This window comes from Nelumbo nucifera, chromosome 3 (assembly GCF_055504915.1).
Source record: "Nelumbo nucifera cultivar China Antique chromosome 3, China Antique-T2T, whole genome shotgun sequence".
NCBI classification, from domain to species: domain Eukaryota; kingdom Viridiplantae; phylum Streptophyta; class Magnoliopsida; order Proteales; family Nelumbonaceae; genus Nelumbo; species Nelumbo nucifera.
In genome coordinates this window covers 101,231,394-101,257,683 of record NC_142651.1, presented here as the reverse complement: position 1 = coordinate 101,257,683, position 26,290 = coordinate 101,231,394, and the positions used below count along the sequence as shown (strand labels likewise).

Here is a 26,290-nt window from a genome sequence, read left to right as displayed (position 1 = left end):
TAGAGAGATTGGATTGGAGAAGTCAAAAGTGGAATTTGTTGGCTGTTTTTGATAGTACTGCGGTGCCTTCAATAATGAGTGCTTTCCCCACTGGTGGGGCTCTGGTTGGTAGTCTCTGATGGGTATACATATACCACTTTTCTCTGTTCAGAATCTGGTGGTTCTTCAAGCATCCATTCGAATACTGGTTGGAGAGACAGGAGAGCACAAGAGAGGGGTGGGGATGGGCGAGGGGCTCATTGGAAGGCATCCATTCCAACTGAGGAAAAAGCACCTGCCATTAACAATTACTTAAAGTCATAAATGAAACTTGTGGTGGGCCTTTGACAACCTTTTGCATCTAGAAAGAATATTAATTTCATATCAGACGTCATGGAGGTTTGAATTGAATTTGATTCTGTTCTCCAACTGTAAGCACTTGGTGACATACTGACATATCAGCTAGCACCATCAAGGACCCAAAGTCAATATTGCTTTGCTAGTTCTTCTCTCAGGCCAGTAGAAAACATACATGCATGATCTGTTGAGAAAGTTCTTTCTCCATAAACAAGGGAACACCCATTATCATAATTTGATTAAGGGAGAGATTTTATGGTGGATAGATGCTTAATTGGCTACTCCCATCAATTGCAGGTCTCTTTCCTTTCCAGGAATCTAAATGACAAATTAAACAGTAAAAGTGATTGCTTATGTTCATTGATTCTTCTTACTTCTCCATTATTTTATTTTAGGAGAAGAATCTTCAAAGACAAGAACACAACAGGAGAAAGTTTTATATAGGCAAGCGGCTCCACAGTCGTCCATTAATAGTCGTGAAATGTACAAAGGAAAAGTTACATAAAACAGTAATACCTATGAAAGATGTAGACTGATTTGAAGTACAGAACCTATGCTTTTTGTTTTCGGCTCTACCCTATTCACAAGAGTTGAAATCAAACTACCAACACTACTACCAGTATGTCATATTTTCACATAAAAATCTAATAGGTGGTGTGGTGAGGACCGAGGAGTGGGATCTTAAGTTGAGATCTTGGTCGTCTGAATCTTGGCGAATTCCAGAGTTTTCTTCCCTTGCAGTTTGTTAGTGACGTAGTGGCGATTGTATTCTCCATGGTAGTATGTTCTATACAAGCAAGGATGGTTGTCGTCCACCAACTCGGGCAGGGGGCCGAGCTCGATCTCATAGCTTGGAGCGTAGAAAGTGACAATTGAGAGTCGGTCCTTCTCCTTGTGTGTCACTGCTCTGTGTTCAACACTCTTGTACTTCCCATTTGTGAGAACCTATATATACATATGATCATCAGAACTTAGAATTAGAAATGGGCCGTCTTTGATGAAATTGACGATGATGTAACAAATTAGCTAGTTGACTAGATACCCTAATTAATTAAGGACAATATATATGCTTACTTCCATGGTGTCCCCTATGTTGATGACAAGAGCATTTGTCACGGGTTGAACAGGCACCCAGGTGTTGTCCTTGAGGATTTGAAGGCCAACTGAGCTACCTAAGCCTTGCTGCAACACAGTTAGGGCGCTTCCATCTGAGTGTGGACTCAGACCCAACACGAGATCAGGCCTCGAGCATGGTGGGTAGTAGTTCATTCTCACTGCTTGCACAGACACCCCGAACATATCATTGAACGTATCCTGGTTCAAGCCCAGGGTCATGGCTATGAATCTCAGTAGAGTCTGGCATAGCTTCCTTACTTTTGTTGAGTACATCTCAAGAGTCTCACTGCATATATATATATGTATCCAAATTAATTAATTAAAGCCCCAGATATAAATGTATTACAGCTAGAAGCGTTAAACCCCACGAAATTTGTATTAATTAATGATGCCAACCAGAATTGTTACGTATATATACATACCTGAATTTAGCTGGGTTTGTCGGCCAAAGTTTTGGGTTTCTAATGTAGTGAGGCTCAACCCCAAGAGCCAACATGTTGCACCAGTCCAGCTTCTGATCCTCCGAGAACACAAAGGCATGGCCATAGCCCTGGATGGTCCCTGGTGCCATTGGATATTTCTGTTTCTCCTCCAGTGGTAACATGAAGAAATCCGTTGCCACCTTTTCTATACGCTCCAGCAGATCCTTGTCAATCCCGTGGTTTATAACCTATATATATGTTAATAACGTGTTTAGTTAAGTAAGAGGAGAGATTCAGAGTTTGTAATTCAGCAGTTAAATTATATATTAGATTGGAAGAAATTAAACATATATAACGATTAACGAACGTAGCCAATGAAGAGAAGTTTATTGCATGAACTTTACCTGAAAAAAGCCCCACTCCTCACAGGAGGCAGCGAGCTTCATTAGTTCTCTCCGAGCTGCTTCATCATCACCGCCTTGAACAAGCTTAGAAAGATCGATAACTGGAATGTCCAGGGATTGAGATGGGGATGAGAAGGTGGGTACCGTTGGCCGCTCAGCCATGTTTCGGACATACCTCTCTGGGACCGTTGTTGGTCTAACCTTTGTCAGCTCTTGAACATCATCTATGTGGCCGATCTTGATGGGAGGAATGAGTACAGGAGCCATGGACGAAGTTGGATATTGGAGCTTTAAAGCGTGCTGATATTCTAAATTGGGAATGTTGGCAGCTTGGGCTAATTAAAGAGATGCCCCTATGTCTCTATATATAGAGTTGGATGACAAGACTCAATGCACAATTACACATATATGGTTGAACTTGGAGTGACGCTTATACAAAACTGAATTAAATATTGTACCATTGCATTGATTTTATATTTTTCGTTTTTATCATAAATAATCAATTTTTTCTAAAGGTCAAACAAAAACACAAATAAAGTATATCAACATTTAACATATAGGGTAGGGACTAATTAATAATTACTTAAAAATATAGAATCCGTTTGATTCAATTTAATTTCGGTTTTCATATAAACTGAACTAAGTTATTGGTTTATTCTTTTATACAAATTGAAACCGACTAATGACTTTGAAAAACAGATCAATTCAAGTTGGATTAGGCCGGTTTGATTGGTTTAATCGGTTTAACATTTAATATAAACACCCCTAGGCTCACGTAAATGCCCTAATACTTGTACCCTCATACAGACAGGATGATCTCTATGATAAATAGGTGCTGGACGGTGTTTATAAGCTCCTTTTTAAATAGCTGCTGTAAACCCTAATTTGCACCATTGGATCGATTTTAGAAGGTGATCAGTTGTATAGTTCTTCCTGCATGCATGGCTCCTCTGATGCAGCAAGCTCTAGGCTATATATGGCCTATTAATGAGAGGTATCAAATTGGGGTCAAGAAGGGTGTACGTTTGCAATTATTGTGCTTGCATGGCTCATAATTAATTAAATCGCATGAAGGAGACTCCCTCTATAGACGGTGTTTATAAGCTCCTTATTAAAAGGACACATTTGCTTGCATCACCCATGCAGCTGCTTCAGAAACCGCTTCCCAAGCAGCCCCTCTCCTTGGTTAAATTAAATTATTCGAAAAAGTACAGTCAGGTCCAATGAAGATTTCTGAATTTCACTGTAGAGTTGTAAATATTTAAATTGTCAAAACCCCTTATTCTATACATCAATGTTTACCCGTGAATTAGCATTAAATTCAAACTGGCATCCACCCCAATTGTACTTTGGGCCTAAAAATTCTGACCCTGGGCTGTACTTTGGGTCATGTTATCATATAATACAAATAGATGCATTATATACATAAACATGTGTTATGTATGTATATATTTATATTTATATTACAATTAAAAGTGGAAAATAAGGTTTATATTGTGATTTTTTTTAATAAAATATATTTATTGTTGAATTTGGTTTTTCTTTAATTTTAAAAGTAAAAAACATAATTTAAACTACTACTTATATTAAATTCATTATTTCACTCTCTTATTAGTTACTATATGAAAGGTGTTAATTTTCATCCTCTCTCATTAAATCTTATATATTTATGTTTACTATGTATTAAGTGACCATTGGGTGGGTGGGGGGTGGGATATGACTTTTCGCGTTTCGAGCTCAGCCCCACACAGATTTGATCTAAGTCATGCTTGGTAAAAATCCAAAAAACCAGTATTGGCGTTCCAAACACAATAAACATGACTATAAAGTGAAGCTAGTGCAAGTAGCTTGTCCAGAACACAGGTGATTCATGGCCAAGACTCAATCACTGTAACTCAACTCAATGCACAAGCCTTTCCAAACAAGAGCTAAATAATTGTGCTTTGTGGACTAAACATCCATTCTTTTAAATTTGGTCATTCTCTAATTGTGAGGGCAAAAAATGTAATTTAAACTATTACTTTTCGCTTCATTTAATTCTCTCTCATTAAGGTGCAACTCCCTCTCTCTCTCCTTAGAACCTTTATTTAAAGTATTTTTGTTTCTCACCAAAAAAGTCTACTAATTAAATATATCCAATAATTTTAATAATTTAAAATATGTATTCAAAACCAACACGAAAAAATAAGCCACCCTTCGAAATTGGTCAACCTATGGTCTTATAGTTAAATAATAAAAATTTAAATATAAATAAAAGTGCAAATATTACAAAAATTACAAAAAGAATATTGTAAAAAAATCTAGGCACATCTCTAGTATTATATATTTATCATATTAAGCAACAATAAGCATAACAAATGAGAATTATTTTTATTAATGATGGAAATGAAATAAAAGATTTAAAACTAACACAAAAAATGAAACCATTTTCCGATTCAAGAAGTGAGTCAATGGTTCAACCTTTTAGGTTAAATGGGTCAACCTATGATGTCATAATTAAATAATAAAATTTTAAAAAAGATAGAGACACAAAAACTATTAAAAATATAAATATTCTATAAAAAAATTGGGTGCATCTCTAATATTATGTATTTATCATATTGAACAAAAATAATTGTGATAAATAAGAAGTATTTTTATTAATGATAGAAATAGAATGAAAAAGTAAACTTGAAAATAAAACTATTTTGCATCTAATATAATTGGTGGTCAATGGTCTGTAGGGTGCAAATTGGGCAAAGCCTAATTTGAGGCCGGATTGACCCAACTTGCAAATCTAGGCGGGCTGACTTGGATTTTCGGTCCTTGAGTTGGGCTTAGGCCTAGGCTAAAAAATTTGGACTTTTCTATTTTCAACTTGGGCCTAAGCCGAACCCTTAGGTAGCCCAAACAAGGCAAAACTACATACATACATACATACATACATACATACATACATACATACATACATACATACATAGACGCATTTGCATACATGCATGCAAATGCAATTATACACATACATTTATGTCAGATTTTGTCATGGGGTTGATTAACTAGCCCAAGTTTGAGTCCAACCCAAGTGAATTATATTTTAGTGCAAGTCGAGTCCAAGCTCAATATATCAAGATTGACTTTGGTTTCGAGCCTTATGCCCAAAGCATAGAAATAGAATTAAAAAGTAAACTAACTTGAAAAGAAAACTGTTTTTACATCTAATTGGTGGTCAATGGTCTATAGGGATGAAAATTGGGTAGGCTTGAGCTCAAGCTAACCCATATTGCAATTTATGTTGGCTTAGATTTTTGGCCCTTGAGCTAGGCCAAAGATAAAAAGTTTGGGATTTTCTATTTTTCTCTTAAGTAGCTATATATGTTTTCATACATGTTTGCTCTCATTTATTGATTTCCCGTTCTTTTGTTGGAGAAATATGGAATTGGTTTTTATCTTTGTTTGGGAGCAGGTGGTTCTTACGAGCGGAGTGTACATATATATACATTATACATAAAATGTGTATGTTTAAATATATGCGGTCCAGGCTAGACTTGAAGTATTAGGCCCGACCTTAAAATTTATCGGCCTGATTCGAGCTTGGGCCTAAACACAAAACCCAGGCCCAAGCCCAAAATTTTCCAGGCCAGGCTGAAATGAGCACCCCTGGGATAGAGATTCACTCATTCAAAGAAGAGACTTGCTCACCAAAGAGAGGACTCTCTTAACTCTCAAAAGTGTAGAGAGAATAGGCCGAATGGGCCCTAGTATCTATTCTTGTATTTTTGTAGTGTGTTATTTATTTGTTTGTTAATGGTTCTGTTACTTTTTTTTTATATGTTTACTTTAAGTCCTTGCTTAGCTGGCCACCCACTTAAGGGCATACTTGTAATTAACTTAATGAATGAAGATTAACAAAATGATTAGAGAGGGGAGAAAGGAGATTATCGAACTCTTCTTCTTCTTCCTCTTCTTATTCCCTCCTTCGGGTACTATGGCAACATTAGCAATCTTAGGCTTTCTTATTCCCTCCTTGGCTGAAGACATCCAAAGATAATGCTGCTTATATGGGGCTGCATAGAGTTGACCAACCATCCTATTATTGTATAGCAAGGATCAAGTATCGGTATCAGGTATCATATCAGATAGTTTGGATACGGAAATGCTTTGGAAATGCATGGATACAGACAAAAGATATGAAAACACATGGATACGCTACGAAAATAATACAAATTTCGTAAATTCATCAATTCCACTAATTTTAAAAGTCAATAACCACAAATAAAGAATAAATACATAAATAAATATATTACTAATATAACAAGATACATAAATATCTTACAATTCTATTAATAATCCAACAATCAAGAGTCCAAGACTCATATTTTATAGTTTTTACAAAGTAAAACATGCACAAAACCATTATTATGTTAAATTTTATAAGTCCAAGACACAAAACATATGCAATTGTTATATTTTAATTTCTATAGAAATTATTTTATATTTTTACTTTTCAACATTAACAAAAAAGTCAATTCAATATTAAATTTTGAAATGTTTGATAATATCAAAATTACTATCATATAAAATTTATAATTTTTCTAAGATACATATATTATTATCATATTTTTACTTTTAATCTTAACTAAAAGTATATCAAAATTATTAAAATTTCTAAAATACATATCATATGAAATTCATAATTTTTAATTATTAAAGTAATGTTTCCATTATTAACATTTTTATTTTCTATAGTTTTTCTGGAATAACATATCATTTTTATATAAATTTAAATTAGTGAATTTGATAAATTCAATTTAATATTATATTCTTGAATATTTTGTGAACAATTTTTATTTTTGTAAATAATAAATATGTATTTTTAGTCTAAATTAAAATATAAATGAATAATTTATAAACAAATATGTAAAATTTGAAGATACATATAATGTACAAATTTATGAAATTCAAGTACTAAAATAATGATCTATTATTAATAAAATGTATTTTATTTCAATTAATATTATAAGTTGAATGCTAGCATAGTTGTTTAGAATCTTAGCGCAGAGTGGCACAGGTGTGCGTGCCAGCGCGTGTATCAGTGTGTATCAGAGTGTATCGGCTGATGCAGGCCGATACGGTGCGATACACACCGATACATACGGATACAATATCGATAAGCACGATTGGACGTGTATCGTACCAGTCGTAGCGTATCTCGTATCCTTTCCTACCGATACAGATACGATATGCCCTGTATCGGGCATATCATGTCGATCCTTGCTGTGTAGTTCTCCTGCATCAACTTCTTAAATTTAGGATCTGTCTCTTCGGGTTTCACCTTACTGCCTATGAGATACCCTAATTTACCTCTATTATAAACATAAATCCGTATAAACTGTGCCCAAGCTAGGTAATTGGTTCCATCTAACTTAATTATGGCCACACCAGTCAAAACGAAATCTACCGAGCCAAGTCCGAATACCGGCATCTGCTTGAACTCACTTCCGTATTGCTCTATTGATCAAAGAAAAATAAAAAAAAAAAACTAGAATTTTAGTCTTTATAAACTTATTTGAAGTCAAAACAGTATCCAGATACTTGAAAACTAGGGTTTCACTATGCCCGACTATTAGGGTGAAAGAGAGAAGTTACAACTGCTCCTACTAGAGCTTCCCAATCTCTTCCAAGACTGAATCACACTCTTTTAGAAGTCAAAATACACCTCCCAAGAACTGAGCACCACACCCAAAGCTTCTCATTTACTTGTAACTTCGAAACTCTCTAATCATCTAGGGTTTTAGGCAAAATATATATATATATACAACATCACTTCTTAGAAAATTTCGACCAAACTTCAACTCTCCAAACCCTCTACCAACTAGGCAAAACATCGTCTGAGCTATAGAAAACCTATCTCTCCATACATTCTCCTAATCGAAGCGTGTATTGGAAAAGAGAAAAAAAAAAGGAAAAAAGGGAAGAAAGAAACCTAATATGATACCAAGAAGTGTATCAGTCCTCTGAAACTGATATAAACTTGATTAAAATTAGAGAGAAAAGTAGAAGAAAAGTAGAGGGCAGTAATACAAAAGGAAGAAGATGGAGAAAAGAAGAGGAAGAAGAAGAAGAGTTTGATAATCTCCTCTCTCCCCTCTCTAATCCTTTTGTTAATCTTTATTCATTATATTAATTGCAAGTATGCCCTCGAGTGGGCGATCGGTTAAAGCAAGAACTTAAAGCAAACTTATAAAAAAGAAATAATATGTCCATAAAGACAGGCCCATTAACAAATAAATAAATAACACACTAGAAAAATAAAAGAATAGATACTAAGGCCATTCAGCCCCGTCTCTCTACAGAAAAAAAAAAAACTCTATCTAGAAAACAAAAAATAGATGTTGGAGCATTAAATGAAAACTAATTGTTGGAGTATTAAATGAAGAATTAGCTGTTAGAATTTTAATGAAAAACTAGGTGTTATAAGTATATTAACAAATAACCATATGATTCTATATTTCTTAGACCTTGATTATAGATTACATCAAATGATATTTACAATGAATGTATATTCTTGGAAATTAGTGGATATGGTGTGCCATATAACTAGGCATGATTGACAAAGGGACTCATTGTGTGTGTGTGAGAGAGAGAGCACCACTAATTTTTCACACGAGGGAAATGATAACATGAGATTAGGGACAAGTGGCCTCTACTCCACCGCTTGTCAGATATAGCAGTAGATTCAAATTCGACGGGATCCAAACGGGATTAACTACTCACTTTTCCTACCCACTCTCTACGCACCGTGAATTGCAGCCATACATCTCTATTATGGATTGAGAGATTTGTGGCTGCAATTCAAGAAGGGTAGAGAGGGGGTAGGCAAAGTGAGTAGAAAATCTGGATTCGGATGATCATCCTGATGTAATTTCTCTCATTTATCATCCATTGAACTGTTTCCTAGCTTCGTTTGAAAAGTTAATTTGTAACTACAAATTCACCGCATATTACTTCAGAAAGTTCATTTCTAACCCTGTACAAACAACGTACCCCATTCAAAGCAGGTGGGATTTGCCTTTTCAGCCTTAAAAAAAAGGGGATGCTGCAAGTACAGGCCTACAGCCATTAGTAAAAACAGGCTATAATGAAGTAATGAACCAGAGAAGCTGCAAGGTACAGCAAGCAGTGAAAAGAAGCTGAAAAGTGATCTTAGGCATGGATGTGCGAAACCCAGAAAACAAAACGTCTTGGATGAGAACTTTTCACCATTGAATGGATGGATTTCATACATGTGTATTCTTGTCCTCAAATCTGATCGGTTGAACATGAACTGCATGTAAGGTTATGTTTGGTTTCATATAAAATGAGAGAGAAACAGAAAATTGAGAAAATGCATGTTCTTAAGGAATCTTGTATCTGCAGGTTGTTGTACATTGGTTCTCTCTGGTTTTCTATCAAATCATACACAGCATAAGAGAGAGCCCGCCCCCAGGTTGGTTGTATAGGCTCTTCTAACCCAATTGCAACCACAGATTATCTTTATTCACATTAATGTTACGTGAGAGATCCATTATCATTAATGGAGGGATTGGCTATGTCTGGGACCTTCAGAGCTTACCTTCAGATGATCAGGACCCATTTAATGGTGGGTCCCAATCATCCTAACTAAGGCAGATGGCAAGTCACGGGACCCAATTAATTGTGGACCCACCCCAATCAATCTTAACTAAGATACAGATGGCAAGTCAGGGACCCCTTGACCTCTGATAGAAACCTGAAATCAACTTGGAATCAGCTTCCAAGCTAACGTCTTTGAATGCCTCAGACCTGTCTCCACAAGAATATTAATGCAAGATATTGGTGTCCATGCAGCTAGATCCATGCCACATGCATCAGTTATTCATAGCTTAGCCTTGACTGACTGATGAAGGAAAGTTTGGAAAAGATGAGACCACATGGGTCTACGTCCCTTCAGTACCTTATCCTTTTATCTTTTTGTTTTTCTTAAGCTTGTCTGAATTAGTTGGTACTTGCATTGTGCGGGAGTGATGAAGAGACAAAGGTGCCAGACCCGGAACAACGGCCTTTTCCTTACACTCAACACCAGCCTCACATTCTACAATCATGTACTGTACGTGTGGTAACTTCAATTTTATTTTCCTCTTTTTTTGGCTGAATACTATGTAGTAGTAATTTTTCTTTCACTCAGAGATCCCAGAGAACATGGGGAAAAAAGAAGAAGAAATATAAAGCTAAGTATGTCTCTCTTGTCCAATTTGATGAAAAGGAGATAGTCCAAACAATCAAAGCATCTTGGTTGGTTCTCACTTCTCCTCACTACCCTTTCTCCATATATATTCCATGGGCTCAGCTCAGCCACTCAGGTTTTGATCCAAAGCCCCACTCAGGTTTAGATTATAGGGTGGTGTAGGCCTGATGCAGCCATTACTCATTCACTTCCAATTATTTATAGAAAGATTTGGGTGGGAACTTTGAAGCCTGTCTTGTGGAAATCTTCTGTCCTTTGGATTAGCTATAAGGCTGATGTCTTTGTTTATTTCCTACCAACACATGCATTCCTCTTAGTCATACTAGCCATCTTTATTCCTCTTAACTTCTTTCTTCTTTCAAATAAATTAAAGAAGAGAGTAAGTTGAGTGCAGCAACATGATTGTCAAAACTGCATATTAAATGATGAGCTCGTGCATTTCACATATCTGTGGACTAAACAGTTACAGGTTTAAGAAAACCACGGCTTGTAACGGTGGATCTGGATCCGAACTTAGTCCCGAATAAAAAAAAGGGGTAATAGCATATAAGCGCAACTTTTGGGGTTTAATATTAAAAGTAATATATTTTAAAAAATTTTAAAAATTGGTTAACTTTTTAAAAATAATATTAATAAAGGGAAAAATACTGTTCATCCTCTTCTTCTTGCCATTTGTTCATTAGAGCCGTCATCCGTTGCCACCCGCCACCCACCTCCACCGCCGCCTCCAACAACGTTGCCGGAGGTGATCGGAGGCAGAGGTTGCAACGGCGGCGCTGGTGGTTTCTTTGTCCAACGCCGCCACCTCTGGCAACGTTGCTGGAGGCGGAGGCGGCTGTGGGCGGCAATGGACGACGGTGGTGGGTGGTGGCGGACGACAGCGGGCGACGGCGGACGGTGGCTCTGGTGAACAAATGGCAAGAAGAAGATGAACAGTGTTTTTCCCTTAATTGATATTATTTTAAAAAAGTTAACATATTTTAGAAATTTTTTTAAATATATTACTTTTATTGATATTAAACCCCAAAAGTTGCCATTATATATGCTAGAAACCCATAAAAAATAAAATAAAAATAAAGAACCCACTTAGGCTTAGTCTGGAAGGGGTATATATGTAAATATATAAAATATAAAACCTTGTATCTTGTATTATTTTGCATGTATTTGCATTTGTACTCTTTCCAACTGAATCTTGAGTTGTGTTTGGTTGCAATGCAAATAAATTTGCATTGATGCAAAATAATGGCAATACAAATTATTTGAGTGTAAATTTTTACCTATTTTTGTTTTAAATTTTAGCTTATTTTGTTTGACAGCAGTACAAATGAAGTAAATTAAGACATGAAGCAGAATAAAATAAAACCTAAAACAAAATTAAACAAAAATTTGCATTTTTTTACATTTGCACCAGTGCAAATTAGTTTGCAATGCAACCAAACACAACCTTAGGAGGAGATTATTGTTCTCAAGAATACCTTGTATATAAAATCATGGTTTTCAAAACCGGATGGTCAAATTGGAAACCAGGAACGATTTCACTTCATCCTAAAATCACTTTTTGGCCAAAAATCGTTGATTTGATTAGTGAACCGTTGACCCGGGTGATTGAACTGTCAAACCTATGACCTGAACAATAGTTTATGGTTGTTATTTATTTATTTTTTAGATTTTAAGTTAACATCAGCCATCCGTTTGAACCAAACAATTGGACCATTTGACCCGGGAATTAGTCCCTAGAACGGCTCCCTATCTGGTTCGGTCATCATACCTCTCCTTGCTTCAAACCCCCTTCCTAATTTTCTGTTTTTTGAATTATTTAATTTTTTAATTCCACATAATTACCAATTAAACCAATAAGTAAATCACATATACTTAACTATTTCTAACAACAAGGGCTTTGCTTTTCTAATATTCAGCCAAGTGGCACCACTTTCCCCCACTTCCTCCTAAATTGTCTTTATTTTCTATTTATCTCCTAAATTATCTCTAACTCCTATTTATCTCTTAAATTATCTCTAATTTAGTAGCGAGATTCTCTCCTAAACTATCTCTAATTCCTATTTATCCTCTCCGCCATTTTTTATCTATATCTATCTAAAGAAAGTTTCAATTAAAAAAATTCAGAACTATTTAAATGTTATAATGAAATTATATACAAAATTTAAAATATTTATTCAAAACACAAAAATTAATAGATTTAATAATATTCATGTTATTAATAATTCAATATTTTTACAAAATTCATCATGAAATTATGTAGTAACACTATAAATTAGAATTTTATGAATTATTCAATTTAAATGTTACTCAAATAATAACATTTAACATTAAAAAATAAAACATCATTTAAATATTTCAATAACTAAAAATATTAAATAAAAAACATTAAAAATAGCTAAATAATATAACAAAATATTTAATATCATGTAATACCATTAAAATAAATAAAATGAAAAAACTGAAAAATTTTAAATATTTTACATATTATATAAATATTTAAATAACAAAATATTTAATATGACAAAATTTTAAATAGTTAAAATAACGAAATTATGTAATAAATTTAAAAAAAAATCTTAAAAGTAGAAAAATAGTTATAATAGAGTTCATGATATTCATATTAATAATAATTTATTATTTTACAAAATTAATAACGAATTATGTAATAATAGTACAATTATAATTTTATGGATTATTAAATTCAATAAATAATTAATATTTAAGAATTTAAATAACAATATCATTTCAATAACTAAATAATATTGTAAATAACTAATTTCACTTAAATCAATTAATAATTATAGAAAATAACTTTCAACAAAATTATATTTATTAGTAATAATTTTACAATAAGAGTGTATATTCATTATATATTTATATATACTATAATTAATATTTGTTTTATTTTAAGTAATTATTTATTGTTTTTTTATAAATATACTTTCAATAATTATTTATAAATCTATTTTTATTTTTTATTTAATAGAAAATTATCAATAATCATTAGAGATTAAACAACTATTATTTAATAGAAAATTATCAACTATTATTTTTGTTATTTTTAGTAATTATATATTTTTATAATTTATAGATTAATACTTATTGGAGATTAAAATATTATTTGAGATTACACTATTTATTGACTAATTTAGTATATTTTTAATATTACTATATTTTTGTAATTATTGTATTTTTATTATATATTTATTATATTTTCATTATAAACTTATTTTCAATTATTTTGTACGTTTGCTATAAATTTTCAATAGTTATTGGAGATTAAACTATTGTTATTTATTAGAGATTAGACTATAAATTTAGTTGAAATTAGGAGTGTTCAATGATTAGTTCAGGTCAGCTGCAGGCTGTTTTACCAACCAAATCGATCTGATCAAATCCGTAGTTTGTCCCTCGAAACCGATTGACCATTAGTGAAAACCCACCAACTCGGGTTGTATTGATTTGGGTCTATTTTCGATTTAGTTTGTTTGTTCAAAAGATTTAAACTTAAAAATTAACTTTAAATTTCATAAATTACAACGATATTTTTAAAAAATAAATTACAAAAACTAAGCCTATGTTATAAAATATTTTAGACTAAGAAATGTTAAAATATAATACAATTATATACTCTTATGTATTTCTATTGTTTAACTTTCACTTAAGAAAGCTCATGCATCGCACGGGTCCCCGTCACCATGCCTCTCCTTGCTCCATTATCCCCACCCATCATTCTCTTTGACTTTCTCTCCTCTCCACTTCCCACCACTCCCATTAAGCCATGCCACCCAACCTCTTAAAAACATTCCTATAATCTCTCTCCTAAGGTATCTCATTTAAACCAATAGGAAAGTATCGTGTTGCCCCACTCCCCTAATCAATTCCTAAAATGCGTCCCCCCCCCCAATATATATCCACTCTCCCTCATTTAAAATATTCATATTAATTAATAAATAGTTAAATATGGTTATATTTAATCACACCCATATTCAAAGAGTATTAAATAATGTTATTTCCAAAAGTTAATAAATACGGTTAGTAAATTACCAAAAATTAATAAACATTGTTATTAATTAACCCATTAACAACATTTTATAGAAATTGAAAACTCTTTAACTAATTTCTATAAAATTGAGAATTATATTTAACAATTATCAAAAAGTATAAAATTTTAGTTATTCTTATTATTATAATTAATAACCAAATACAAATGGGGGAACAAAATATTATAATGTTAGAAAATTAAATTATTAATTAATTTATATTGAAAAATAAAAGATAAATTAGTGTAATTTTGTTAGTAAACTACCAAATAATAATATATATTTATTAACAATTTAAAAAAATTCAATAAATCCCCATAGTTACACAAATGCAATAAATTTTTCAAAAATTTTCTTAAAATAACATTTTTGAAATTCAAAGATATAAAGTATTTGAAAGTTTATTTAAAATGCATTATATAATTCTTAGAATATTTTGGAAATTTTAGGAAAACTTATTACATTTGATAGATTTTGGAAAACCATTAAAAATTATGTAATATTCATTGCAAATTATTGAAAATTATTAAAGATAAATGACTATGGGAAATGGAAAACTATAATTTGAACAAATAATTACACAAATTATTAAGATAAATTTGTATAATATTGGAAAAATGAAATTATTGGTTAGTTTATATTAGAAATTAAATTAGTATAATTCTGTAAGTAAACCATTTAAAAAGAAAATAAATTATTTAATAAAAATTAAATAAATTTGAATAAATTTTCAAAATTACACAAGTACAATAAATTTTTCAAAATTTTTATAAAATTACATTTTTGAATATTAATGACAATTTAGTGTACTTTTAAAAATTTACCATGTGGTTGATACTCAATATATCCTTTTGATCATTTCTATCATCAAATTGAATATTGGGTTGACGAGGACAGTGTTTTCAAAACTGGATCAAACCAGATGGTTAGACCGAAAAATTGGGAACTGGGCATCGTTTCACCTCAAAATCGCTTTTTGTCCAAGCCAAACCGTCAACCCAAACAACAGTTTTTTGCCTTTTTTTTGTTTTTTCTAATTTTTTATTTTTTGTCAGAGTGGGTCATCCGTTCGGACCGAACAAACCGTTCGACCCCAAAACAGTTCCCTATCTGGTCCAATTTTAAAAACCTTGGATGGGGAGTCGGTGCCTTGCCTTGAGCTTGGCTTGGTGTGTGGCATGGCCTGGCCCAAGGCCCGGCCCATGGGCCAGCCCAACCCATGGCACGACACGGGCCCGTGCGGGTTCGAGATGTGGGTCGTGCCGAACCGACCCCCCAAATTATCCTAGAGGAGGGAGGCATGGCCCGGGACGCTTGATGGGCTAGCACGGCACGACTCGCACTTTGTGCGGGCCACATGCGGGTTGTGTCGTGTCGACCCAGTACGACCCAATTTACACCTCTACTTGAACCCGCCCAATACTGGGGACGGGCCAGGGAAATTCGAGGATTCTCCATCCTTGATGAGGAGTGGGGTGCCTTGCCCCTGAACTCGCTCGACATTGAGGAGTGGTTACTTTGCCCTAAACCCGTGTGACACTAGGGACGGGGCGAGGATGAAATAGAGTGTCTTGACTATGGGGTAGGGAAAGGGGTGGGGTGCCTTACCCTGAACCCACCCCGTTGTCAATCCTATATAATTATTAATTATTAGTGGAATTAATAAAAATGTTATCTTTTATAATTATTTTTATTTATTTAAAGTTAATCAAATTTTCATTTAAAAATAAAAAAGAATAAAAATTATTAAAATTACTTCAAATTATTAATAAAACTAAATTTATTAAAAAATATTTATTCATATTCAATTAACAATAATTATTTTTTATAAATCAACATTAAATAAAAAATAAAATTATTAAATCTTTCAAATTTTCCCATACATGACACCGGTCTGAACTGAAAAATCTATCCAGTTGTACTAGCGTCAACCACAAGCGCACGTACATGAACAAAAAGGGGGACCCAAACCTGTTTGTGCAGGTTCCTGATGATGCTAGCAACTAATCAATAGTTACCGCATTTAAGCTAAAGCATAGAATGCTTATTCAGTGGTGATCATGTACAACGATTATGAGTTTTTCTTTCTTTCTTTTTCTTTTTAAATAAACATAGCTATAGAACCCTTTCTTGTCTTTCATTCATGTTTTGTTCTTGTTGAGAGAGAATAAGAAAAGAAGAAACAAAAGATAAAAGTGGAACGAAAACCTTAAAATTTTGATGGTGGTAATAACACTATATTTGGTTGGGTCGGGGAGAATGGGGATAGGTGCTTGCAATTTGAGAGTAGGCCATCACTATAACCGCACATCTAAATTGTGCCCATGAGATAACCATATATTCCAACTACGTACTGCTTACAGCTGCTTCAAACCCAGATTCCAATATTCCATCCTTAAGCCTGATCTCCTTCTCTACCATTGATGCATGATACATACGTACACATCTTTTCATAAATATATACCTACATACACCATCGTAGTCATTAAATAGGGGTGTTAATTGGACTGAATTTAGTCCAGCAATCAAATCCGATTCACTCCAATGTGAGTCCATTATAAATGGACCACGTCCAATCCAATCTAACGAATGTTTTGGATCAATTTAGACTGATTCAATTCAATGTCTGGACTGTCCAATTTGTTTAAACTTATTTTGATTTAGATTGGTTTCAACCTAAACCCGGTTCATTGACATTAAGGGTGTCAATGGAACGGTTTTGGATTGGACCTCATCCAGTCTAAAATCAATTTGGACGGACCAATAAGACATATTGGATTAGACCAATCCGGTCCAAAATATTTATTAGATTGGATTGGATCTGGTCCATCTGTAACAAATTTTTATTGGATTGGGTTGGATTAAGCCAATATCCAGTCCATTAATATAAGATAAGAACATATGTGTCAATGGACCAGATTTGGGTTGAAACCAATCTAAATCAAAATGAATTTGAACAGATTGGACTGGTCCAAATTGGTCCAAAACATTCATTGGATTGGATTGGACCTATTCCATTTATAATGGACTCACATTGGACCAAATCCAGTCCAATTGGCACCCCTAATTGACACATATATTCTTATCCTATATCAATGGACCAGATATTATTGGTTTAATCTAACCCAATCTAATATAAATTTGTTATGGATGAACCAGGTCCAATCCAATCTAATAAATATTTTGGACCGGATTGGTCCAATCCAATCCAATATATCTTGTTGGTCCATCCAATCCGTCCAAATTGATTTTGGACTGGATGAGGTCCAATCCAAAACCGGTCCATTGACACCCTTATAGTCATGTATTGAATGCATGCATTATATGGGAACATGACCCAGTTAGGGGTGCTCATGGTTCGATTCGTCGGTTGGTCGGTTTTTTGGGTTTTTATATTTATAATACATATAAAACAATATATTATAAATAATAAATAATATATTATATATTATATATTATATATTATAAATATATATTTATGTATAATGCATATAAATTAATTAATAATATATAGATAACATAATATATATGAAAAAATATATAATATATATAAATTTATGTATACCGGTAGGTCGGTTTGGTTAACTAGAATTTTTGGTTCAGTTAAGTTTTTGATGATCACCCCTAGACCCAGCACTCTTAATGGTCTAGCTATGATGTAGAAAAGATATGGTATGGGAAGAGTTTTGACCAATCAAAACCCACCTATGAATTTTGATAAATAACACTTGATTGGGTACCACGTTTATAAATCCAATTGATTGATCAAAAAATTTTATATCATATTTTTTCTATATCATAGTCGAACCCTTAAAAAATTTAGTCTGAAAAGAAAGAGCCCTTCTTATTCGATAATTTACCAACCACCTGGACTTGTTCAGCCTCTCGGATCAATGAACAAATGTCTTAATTGCTTAGAATTTATCAACAACCTTGCCAAAATTGACCACACCAAGCAAATAAATAGCTGATATAACAATTGTTTGTTTAACAGTAAATAAGCACAAGGGAGACAAAACAAAGACATTGGTGTAAATTATGGCATCCTCCATAAGATTTATCAATACACTAAGGTCATTAAATAAGGGTATCTGGCCACTGAGATCACAGACAGACAATATAACTCATTTCAATACATGAGTGATGCAATACGGTTTAATTAATTGTGAGCCATTCAAACACAATAATTGCTCTTCCTGACCCAATTTGATACCTCTCATTAATAGGCCATATATAGCCTAGAGCTTGCTGCATCAGAGGAAGGAAGAACCATACACCTGATCACCTTCTGAAATCGATCCAATGGTGCAAATTAGGGTTTACAGATCATCCATGCATAGGGTCTAGCAGCTATATTTATCATAGAAATCATATTGTCTGTGAGAGTACAAGTATTAGTGCATTTACCTGAGCATAGGGGTGTTTGCATTAAATGTCAAATCGACTAAACCGACTAAACCGACTAAACCGACCAAACCAGTCCTACTCAATCTGAGTTGGTTGGTTTTTTGAAGTCATTGGTCGGTTTGTATAAAAAAAATAAACTGATAATTCGGTTTGGTTTTAGTTTTCATGTATGAAAACCGAAGCTAAACTAAATCGAATTGATCCTATATTTTTAAGTAATTAATCCCTATATGTTAAATGTTGATACACTTTATTTGTGTTTTGTTTGAACTTTAGGAAAAAAATTGGTTATTTATGATAAAATCTAAAAATGTAAAACCAATACAAATATAATACAATGGTACAATATTTAATTCAGTTTTGTATAAATTTAAATATATATTGACAAAAAAATCAGTTTTGTATAAAAAATTAATCAATTTAAATATATATTTTGGTTTTGCATAAAAATTGAAAAGAAATAAACTTAAATATAAATAGATATTTTAGTTTAATATATATATACTGACTAAATCGATAAACTGATCCTTCAAGTTTGAGTCGGTTTTACTTCAAGGTCAATCGGTTTCGATTTAGTCAATAAATAAACCGATTAGATGAATTCGATTGAAAAAAATGATTCAAACCAATCCAACCTGACCCATGAACACTCCTAGGTGAGCCCATATATATGTATATATATAGTTGTGTCACTCCAAGTTCAACCATATATGTGCAATTGTGCATCGAGTCTTGTCATCCAACTCTATATATAGAGACATAGAGGCATCTCTTTAATTAGCCCAAGCTACCAACATACCCAATTTAGAATATCAGCACGCTTTAAAGCTCCAATATCCAACTTCGTCAATGGCTCCTGTACTCATTCCTCCCATCAAGATCGGCCACATAGATGATGTTCAAGAGCTGACAAAGGTTAGACCAACAACGGTCCCAGAGAGGTATGTCCGAAACATGGCTGAGCGGCCAACGGTACCCACCTTCTCATCCCCATCTCAATCCCTGGACATTCCAGTTATCGATCTTTCTAAGCTTGTTCAAGGCGGTGATGATGAAGCAGCTCGGAGAGAACTAATGAAGCTCGCTGCCTCCTGTGAGGAGTGGGGCTTTTTTCAGGTAAAATTCATGCAATAAACTTCTCTTCATTGGCTACGTTCGTTAATCGTTATATATGTTTAATTTCTTCCAATCTAATATATAATTTAACTGCTGAATTACAAACTCTGAATCTCTCCTCTTACTTAACTAAACACGTTATTAACATATATATAGGTTATAAACCACGGGATTGACAAGGATCTGCTGGAGCGTATAGAAAAGGTGGCAACGGATTTCTTCATGTTACCACTGGAGGAGAAACAGAAATATCCAATGGCACCAGGGACCATCCAGGGCTATGGCCATGCCTTTGTGTTCTCGGAGGATCAGAAGCTGGACTGGTGCAACATGTTGGCTCTTGGGGTTGAGCCTCACTACATTAGAAACCCAAAACTTTGGCCGACAAACCCAGCTAAATTCAGGTATGTATATATACGTAACAATTCTGGTTGGCATCATTAATTAATACAAATTTCGTGGGGTTTAACGCTTCTAGCTGTAATACATTTATATCTGGGGCTTTAATTAATTAATTTGGATACATATATATATATGCAGTGAGACTCTTGAGATGTACTCAACAAAAGTAAGGAAGCTATGCCAGACTCTACTGAGATTCATAGCCATGACCCTGGGCTTGAACCAGGATACGTTCAATGATATGTTCGGGGTGTCTGTGCAAGCAGTGAGAATGAACTACTACCCACCATGCTCGAGGCCTGATCTCGTGTTGGGTCTGAGTCCACACTCAGATGGAAGCGCCCTAACTGTGTTGCAGCAAGGCTTAGGTAGCTCAGTTGGCCTTCAAATCCTCAAGGACAACACCTGGGTGCCTGTTCAACCCGTGACAAATGCTCTTGTCATCAACATAGGGGACACCATGGAAGTAAGCATATATATTGTCCTTAATTAATTAGGGTATCTAGTCAACTAGCTAATTTGTTACATCATCGTCAATTTCATCAAAGACGGCCCATTTCTAATTCTAAGTTCTGATGATCATATGTATATATAGGTTCTCACAAATGGGAAGTACAAGAGTGTTGAACACAGAGCAGTGACACACAAGGAGAAGGACCGACTCTCAATTGTCACTTTCTACGCTCCAAGCTATGAGATCGAGCTCGGCCCCCTGCCCGAGTTGGTGGACGACAACCATCCTTGCTTGTATAGAACATACTACCATGGAGAATACAATCGCCACTACGTCACTAACAAACTGCAAGGGAAGAAAACTCTGGAATTCGCCAAGATTCAGACGACCAAGATCTCAACTTAAGATCCCACTCCTCGGTCCTCACCACACCACCTATTAGATTTTTATGTGAAAATATGACATACTGGTAGTAGTGTTGGTAGTTTGATTTCAACTCTTGTGAATAGGGTAGAGCCGAAAACAAAAAGCATAGGTTCTGTACTTCAAATCAGTCTACATCTTTCATAGGTATTACTGTTTTATGTAACTTTTCCTTTGTACATTTCACGACTATTAATGGACGACTGTGGAGCCGCTTGCCTATATAAAACTTTCTCCTGTTGTGTTCTTGTCTTTGAAGATTCTTCTCCTAAAATAAAATAATGGAGAAGTAAGAAGAATCAATGAACATAAGCAATCACTTTTACTGTTTAATTTGTCATTTAGATTCCTGGAAAGGAAAGAGACCTGCAATTGATGGGAGTAGCCAATTAAGCATCTATCCACCATAAAATCTCTCCCTTAATCAAATTATGATAATGGGTGTTCCCTTGTTTATGGAGAAAGAACTTTCTCAACAGATCATGCATGTATGTTTTCTACTGGCCTGAGAGAAGAACTAGCAAAGCAATATTGACTTTGGGTCCTTGATGGTAGGGGTGTCTATCGACCGGTTTTAGTTTGAATCCACTCCAAAACAAACATTTTTAAATTGGATTTGGATGGTCCATTATAATTATTGGGTTGGATCAATCCAAAATAAATTGGTCCATATTCTTATTGTTCTGAATTAAACCTAAACCAAATTTCCAATAATCCGATCCGTCAAACCCTTGTCCAATTTGAAATCAATCAAAACTGAAAACAACATAAAATCACTTTTGTGAAAGTATTTTTAAGAAGGTACTTTTACGAAAACATTTTTATAAAAAGCACTTTTATGAAAAGTATTTTTATGAAAGCACTTTTATAAAAATACTTTTACAAAAGTACTTTTATGAAAGCACTTTTATAAAAATACTTTTACAAAAGTACTTTTATGAAAGCACTTTTACAGAAGTTTTATAAAAGCACTTTTACAAAAATACTTTTACGAAATCACTTTTACAAAGTACTTTTACAAAAGTACTTTTATGAAAGCACTTTTATGAAAGTACTTTTACACGAAATCACTTTTACGGAAGTAATTTTATGAAAGCACTTTTATAAAAGCACTTTTTCAAAGTACTTTTCGAAAGTACTTTTATAAAAACATTATATGAAAGTATTTTTATAAAGTACTTTTGTAAAATTACTTTTATAATCTATGGAAGTACTTTTCAAAAGTGCTTTTATAAAAATACTTTTACAAAAACACTTTTCCGAAGTACTTTTAATAAAGTGCTTTTGTAAAATAACTTTTATGAAAATGTTTTTATCAAAGTACTTTTACAAAAGTGCTTTTATTTAATTTTTGATATTTCATTCAGTTTCGATTGAATCCAATCCAATCCATTTACATTTTAATGGATTGGAATGAATTTGATTTATATTAAATTTGGACTGAATTGGGTCCAATCCATTGATAAGTGGACTCACATTGGACTAGATCCGGTTGGACCAAATCCGTCCATTTGACACCTCTACTGATTGATGGTGCTAGCTGAGATGTCAGTATGTCACCAAGTGATTACAGTAGGGGAACAGAATCAAATTCAAACCTCCATGACGTCTGATATGAAATTAATATGCTTTCTAGAAGCAAAAAGTTGTCAAAGGCCCACCACAAGTTTCATTTATGACTTAAGTAATTATTAATGGCAGGTGCTTTTTCCTCAGTTGGAATGGATACCTTCCAATGAGCCCCTCACCCACCCCCACCCCTCTCTTGTGCTCTCCTGTCTCTCCAACCAGTATTCGAATGGATGCTTGAAGAACCACCAGATTCTGAACAGAGAAAAGTGGTATATGTATACCCATCAGAGACTACCAACCAGAGCCCCACCAGTGGGGAAAGCACTCATTATTGAGGGCACCGCGGTACTATCAAAAACAGCCAACAAATTCCACTTTTGACTTCTCCAATCCAGTCTCACTAACTCAGGGGAGGCGATAGAGAGACAAAGTTCTACTTCTACTACAATAAATAAGGCAATAGAGACAAAAATAAAATGTGACCTAGCTAGAGACTAGATTGATCTCATTATATATATAGATATATATATATATAAAAGAAAAAAACTAGAACTGGAGTGTAGTGAAAAATGAAATATTTTATTGGGTTACCATTGATTGATCTAATTATCCTTTCATTTATAGGTTCTGTGAACCCAAGTCAATCAGGCGAAAGCACTTAAAATAACCAGCTGACGGAAGACAAAACAAAAGGAACAACACTTTGCTGCTCTATTGACTTTGACAGCCCACTAAAAATAACCTAACATTTATTTCAAGTGCATGTGCTATTTCTAACTTCTTATTATGGTTCCAGGTTGCAGGCTTTGTTTTTTAGGGAGAGGTGACTGATGAGGGTACCAAGTGGGTCCCAAGAGGCCAAGACAAAGCATGGAATGCAAATGCCAAAAACGATTAAAATAAGAGGGAAGTGAACGGCCATATTCAGAAGGTGGAGACCTAATTAGTTATTTAGAGAAGAAACGATATCGAGTCTTTTTGAGTTGTGAGGAGAGCCGTTGTATTTGCTTCACCATCATTCACAGCTTTGCAAGTTGCTTACTTTTGCTTCTCTGGATTCAGTAAGAGATCCTCCTATTGAGCAGATCATATGATCAATCCCATCAGAGTAACAGTTACGTCAATCCCAGGATTTGCATTTGAGCTACTACCAAGATACTCATCAAAGTGGCTTGATTTTCCTTGGCCAATGTTAAATATGCGACCTGGAAGATTAAAAATACCATCTCAATTAGTGATATCTGAATTATGTGTGCAGAAAAAAAAATTACTAATTTAAAGTGGAAATGATCTTCAACTACTGACCATCCCTTCCATCTTTGATGTGAACTGTCCACCACACTGCTGCTTAAACTTTGTCAAAATACTTCTCTCATGGTCATCATTAGCACTCTTGTCAAAGAGAAGTCGACATGCAAGCTTTTTCCTGTTAATAACAATTAATAATGGAGTGCAAATACCGAGAAATTAAAAATTAAAATGTAAATGGACATTACCAAATGCTGACTGAAAGCAGATCAAAGAGACTACAGTCCTTACCTATAGAACTCAGCAAAGAGGTCTTTGTCACTGACATAAGCAAGCAACTGTACAACCTGCAGATTATATTCATGGGAGAGGAAAAGGAAAAGGAAAAAAATTCATGATATAAGTTAATGTCCAGGCAAAGAGTGGGTAAAGGGAAGTTGGCAGTAGTTCTGCACTAGAACTACCCTTCTCACTTCTATCCTTCTTGAGGATGTTATTGCAGAAAGTAGCCAGTAGTTCTGCACTAGAACTTCCAGCAACACCTTTGGTGCAGAGGACTTCAAATGTCTCTTTGAGTGCCTAGAAGAGAGAAAATTTTCAGTGCAGAAATAAATATGTAACCAAAACTGAACAATGAACATACTAGGCCCACTGTGTCGTCTGCAGTATTGCATCATTATATTTTTTTTTTCTTTATTTCTGTTTCGAATGCAGCTACAGTAACCCGAACCAGGAGAGAAGGAAGAAGAAGATGAAGAAGAAAAGAGAAAGAGAGAACAAAAGGGTTTAGTCGAAACTCATTCATTCACTATTCATTCGACCCCCTATTGTTTATTAGGTTCTAATAACATTTACAAAGACTAAACTGCCCTTACCTAAGTGTGGGGCAGAGTATCTCTAATAAAACTGTCACATAAGCAAGGTACTTAACAAACATGAGATGACTAAACTACCCCTATTCGGCTCACTTTAACACTCCCCCTCAAGCTGTAGAATATATTTCATATAATCCCAACTTGTTACATAGATAGTTCACTTTCCCTGAGCTTAGAGCTTTTGTAAACAAATCTGCCCATTGATCATTCGAGCCCACATGTTCTGTGTTTATCTCTCCAGCAAGGACCTTCTCCCTCACAAAGTGGCAATCAACCTCTATATGCTTTTTTCTCTCATGAAATACAGATTGGATGAGATATGGAGTGCAGCTTGGTTGTCACAATACAATCTCATAGGTTTATCCATGTGAAACCCAATTTCTTGTAGAAGATTCCTCAACCACACTAACTCACAGGTAGTATGTGCCATGGCCATATACTCAGCTTCAACACTACTTCTAGCTACAACTGTCTGTTTTTTACTCTTCCACGTCACAAGATTTCCTCCAAGGAATGTGCAATAGCCTGTAGTAGATCTTCTATCATTCACTGAGCCTGCCCAGTCTGCATCTGTATACCCCACTACTTCAAGTTTTCCTCCTGGTTTATACAGTAGTCCACGGCTTGGAGCTCCTTTCAGATACCTTACAATTCTAAGAACTGCATCCCAGTGAGGTATACAAGGGTTCTGCATGAATTGGCTCACCGCACTGACTGCAAAGGATATGTCAGGTCTCGTGATAGTCAGATAGTTCAGCTTCCCCACTAGTCGTCTATACCTTCCAGGATCTTCAAATACTTCTCCTATGTCACTGCTCAACTTAACATTTGGTTCCATAGGGGTCTCAGCCGGTATTGCACCTAACAGTCCTGTTTCTTCCAATAGATCAAGAACATATTTTCTTTGGCACAGATTTACACCTTGTTTTGACCTGGCAACTTCTATTCCCAAGAAATACTTTAATGTTCCAAGATCTTTTGTTTGGAAATGATTTTGCAGAAATACCTTTAGTTTGCCAATCCCCAATTTATCACTACCAGTAATAACAATATCATCCACATAGACCACTAATAGGATCTTCCCAGCTTCTGAGTCATAGCTGAACACCGAGTGATCAACCTGGCATTGCTTCATTCCAAAACTCTTCACCACTTCACTGAACTTCCCGAACCAAGCACGCGGCGATTGTTTCAACCCATAAATTGCCTTCTTCAATCTGCATACCTTAC

The 26,290-nt window shown here is 34.4% G+C and overlaps 2 protein-coding genes across 2 annotated transcripts; one reads left to right on the top strand and one right to left on the bottom strand.

Moving 5' to 3' along the window:
* Nucleotides 1-732: 732 nt before the first annotated feature.
* On the bottom strand, nucleotides 733-2,620 carry LOC104599021 (protein LATERAL BRANCHING OXIDOREDUCTASE 1-like). The gene is made up of 4 exons (XM_010261386.3): nucleotides 2,279-2,620; nucleotides 1,875-2,122; nucleotides 1,411-1,738; nucleotides 733-1,281 (listed from the first exon to the last, which is right to left on the bottom strand). The coding sequence occupies exons 1-4, from the start codon at nucleotides 2,543-2,545 to the stop codon at nucleotides 1,018-1,020; spliced, it is 1,107 nt and encodes a 368-aa protein (XP_010259688.1). The 5' UTR covers nucleotides 2,546-2,620; the 3' UTR covers nucleotides 733-1,017.
* A 17,146-nt stretch (nucleotides 2,621-19,766) lies between these two features.
* Nucleotides 19,767-21,860, top strand: LOC104599023 (protein LATERAL BRANCHING OXIDOREDUCTASE 1-like). The gene is made up of 4 exons (XM_010261387.3): nucleotides 19,767-20,086; nucleotides 20,243-20,490; nucleotides 20,627-20,954; nucleotides 21,084-21,860. The coding sequence occupies exons 1-4, from the start codon at nucleotides 19,820-19,822 to the stop codon at nucleotides 21,345-21,347; spliced, it is 1,107 nt and encodes a 368-aa protein (XP_010259689.1). The 5' UTR covers nucleotides 19,767-19,819; the 3' UTR covers nucleotides 21,348-21,860.
* The last annotated feature ends 4,430 nt before the right edge of the window (nucleotides 21,861-26,290 follow it).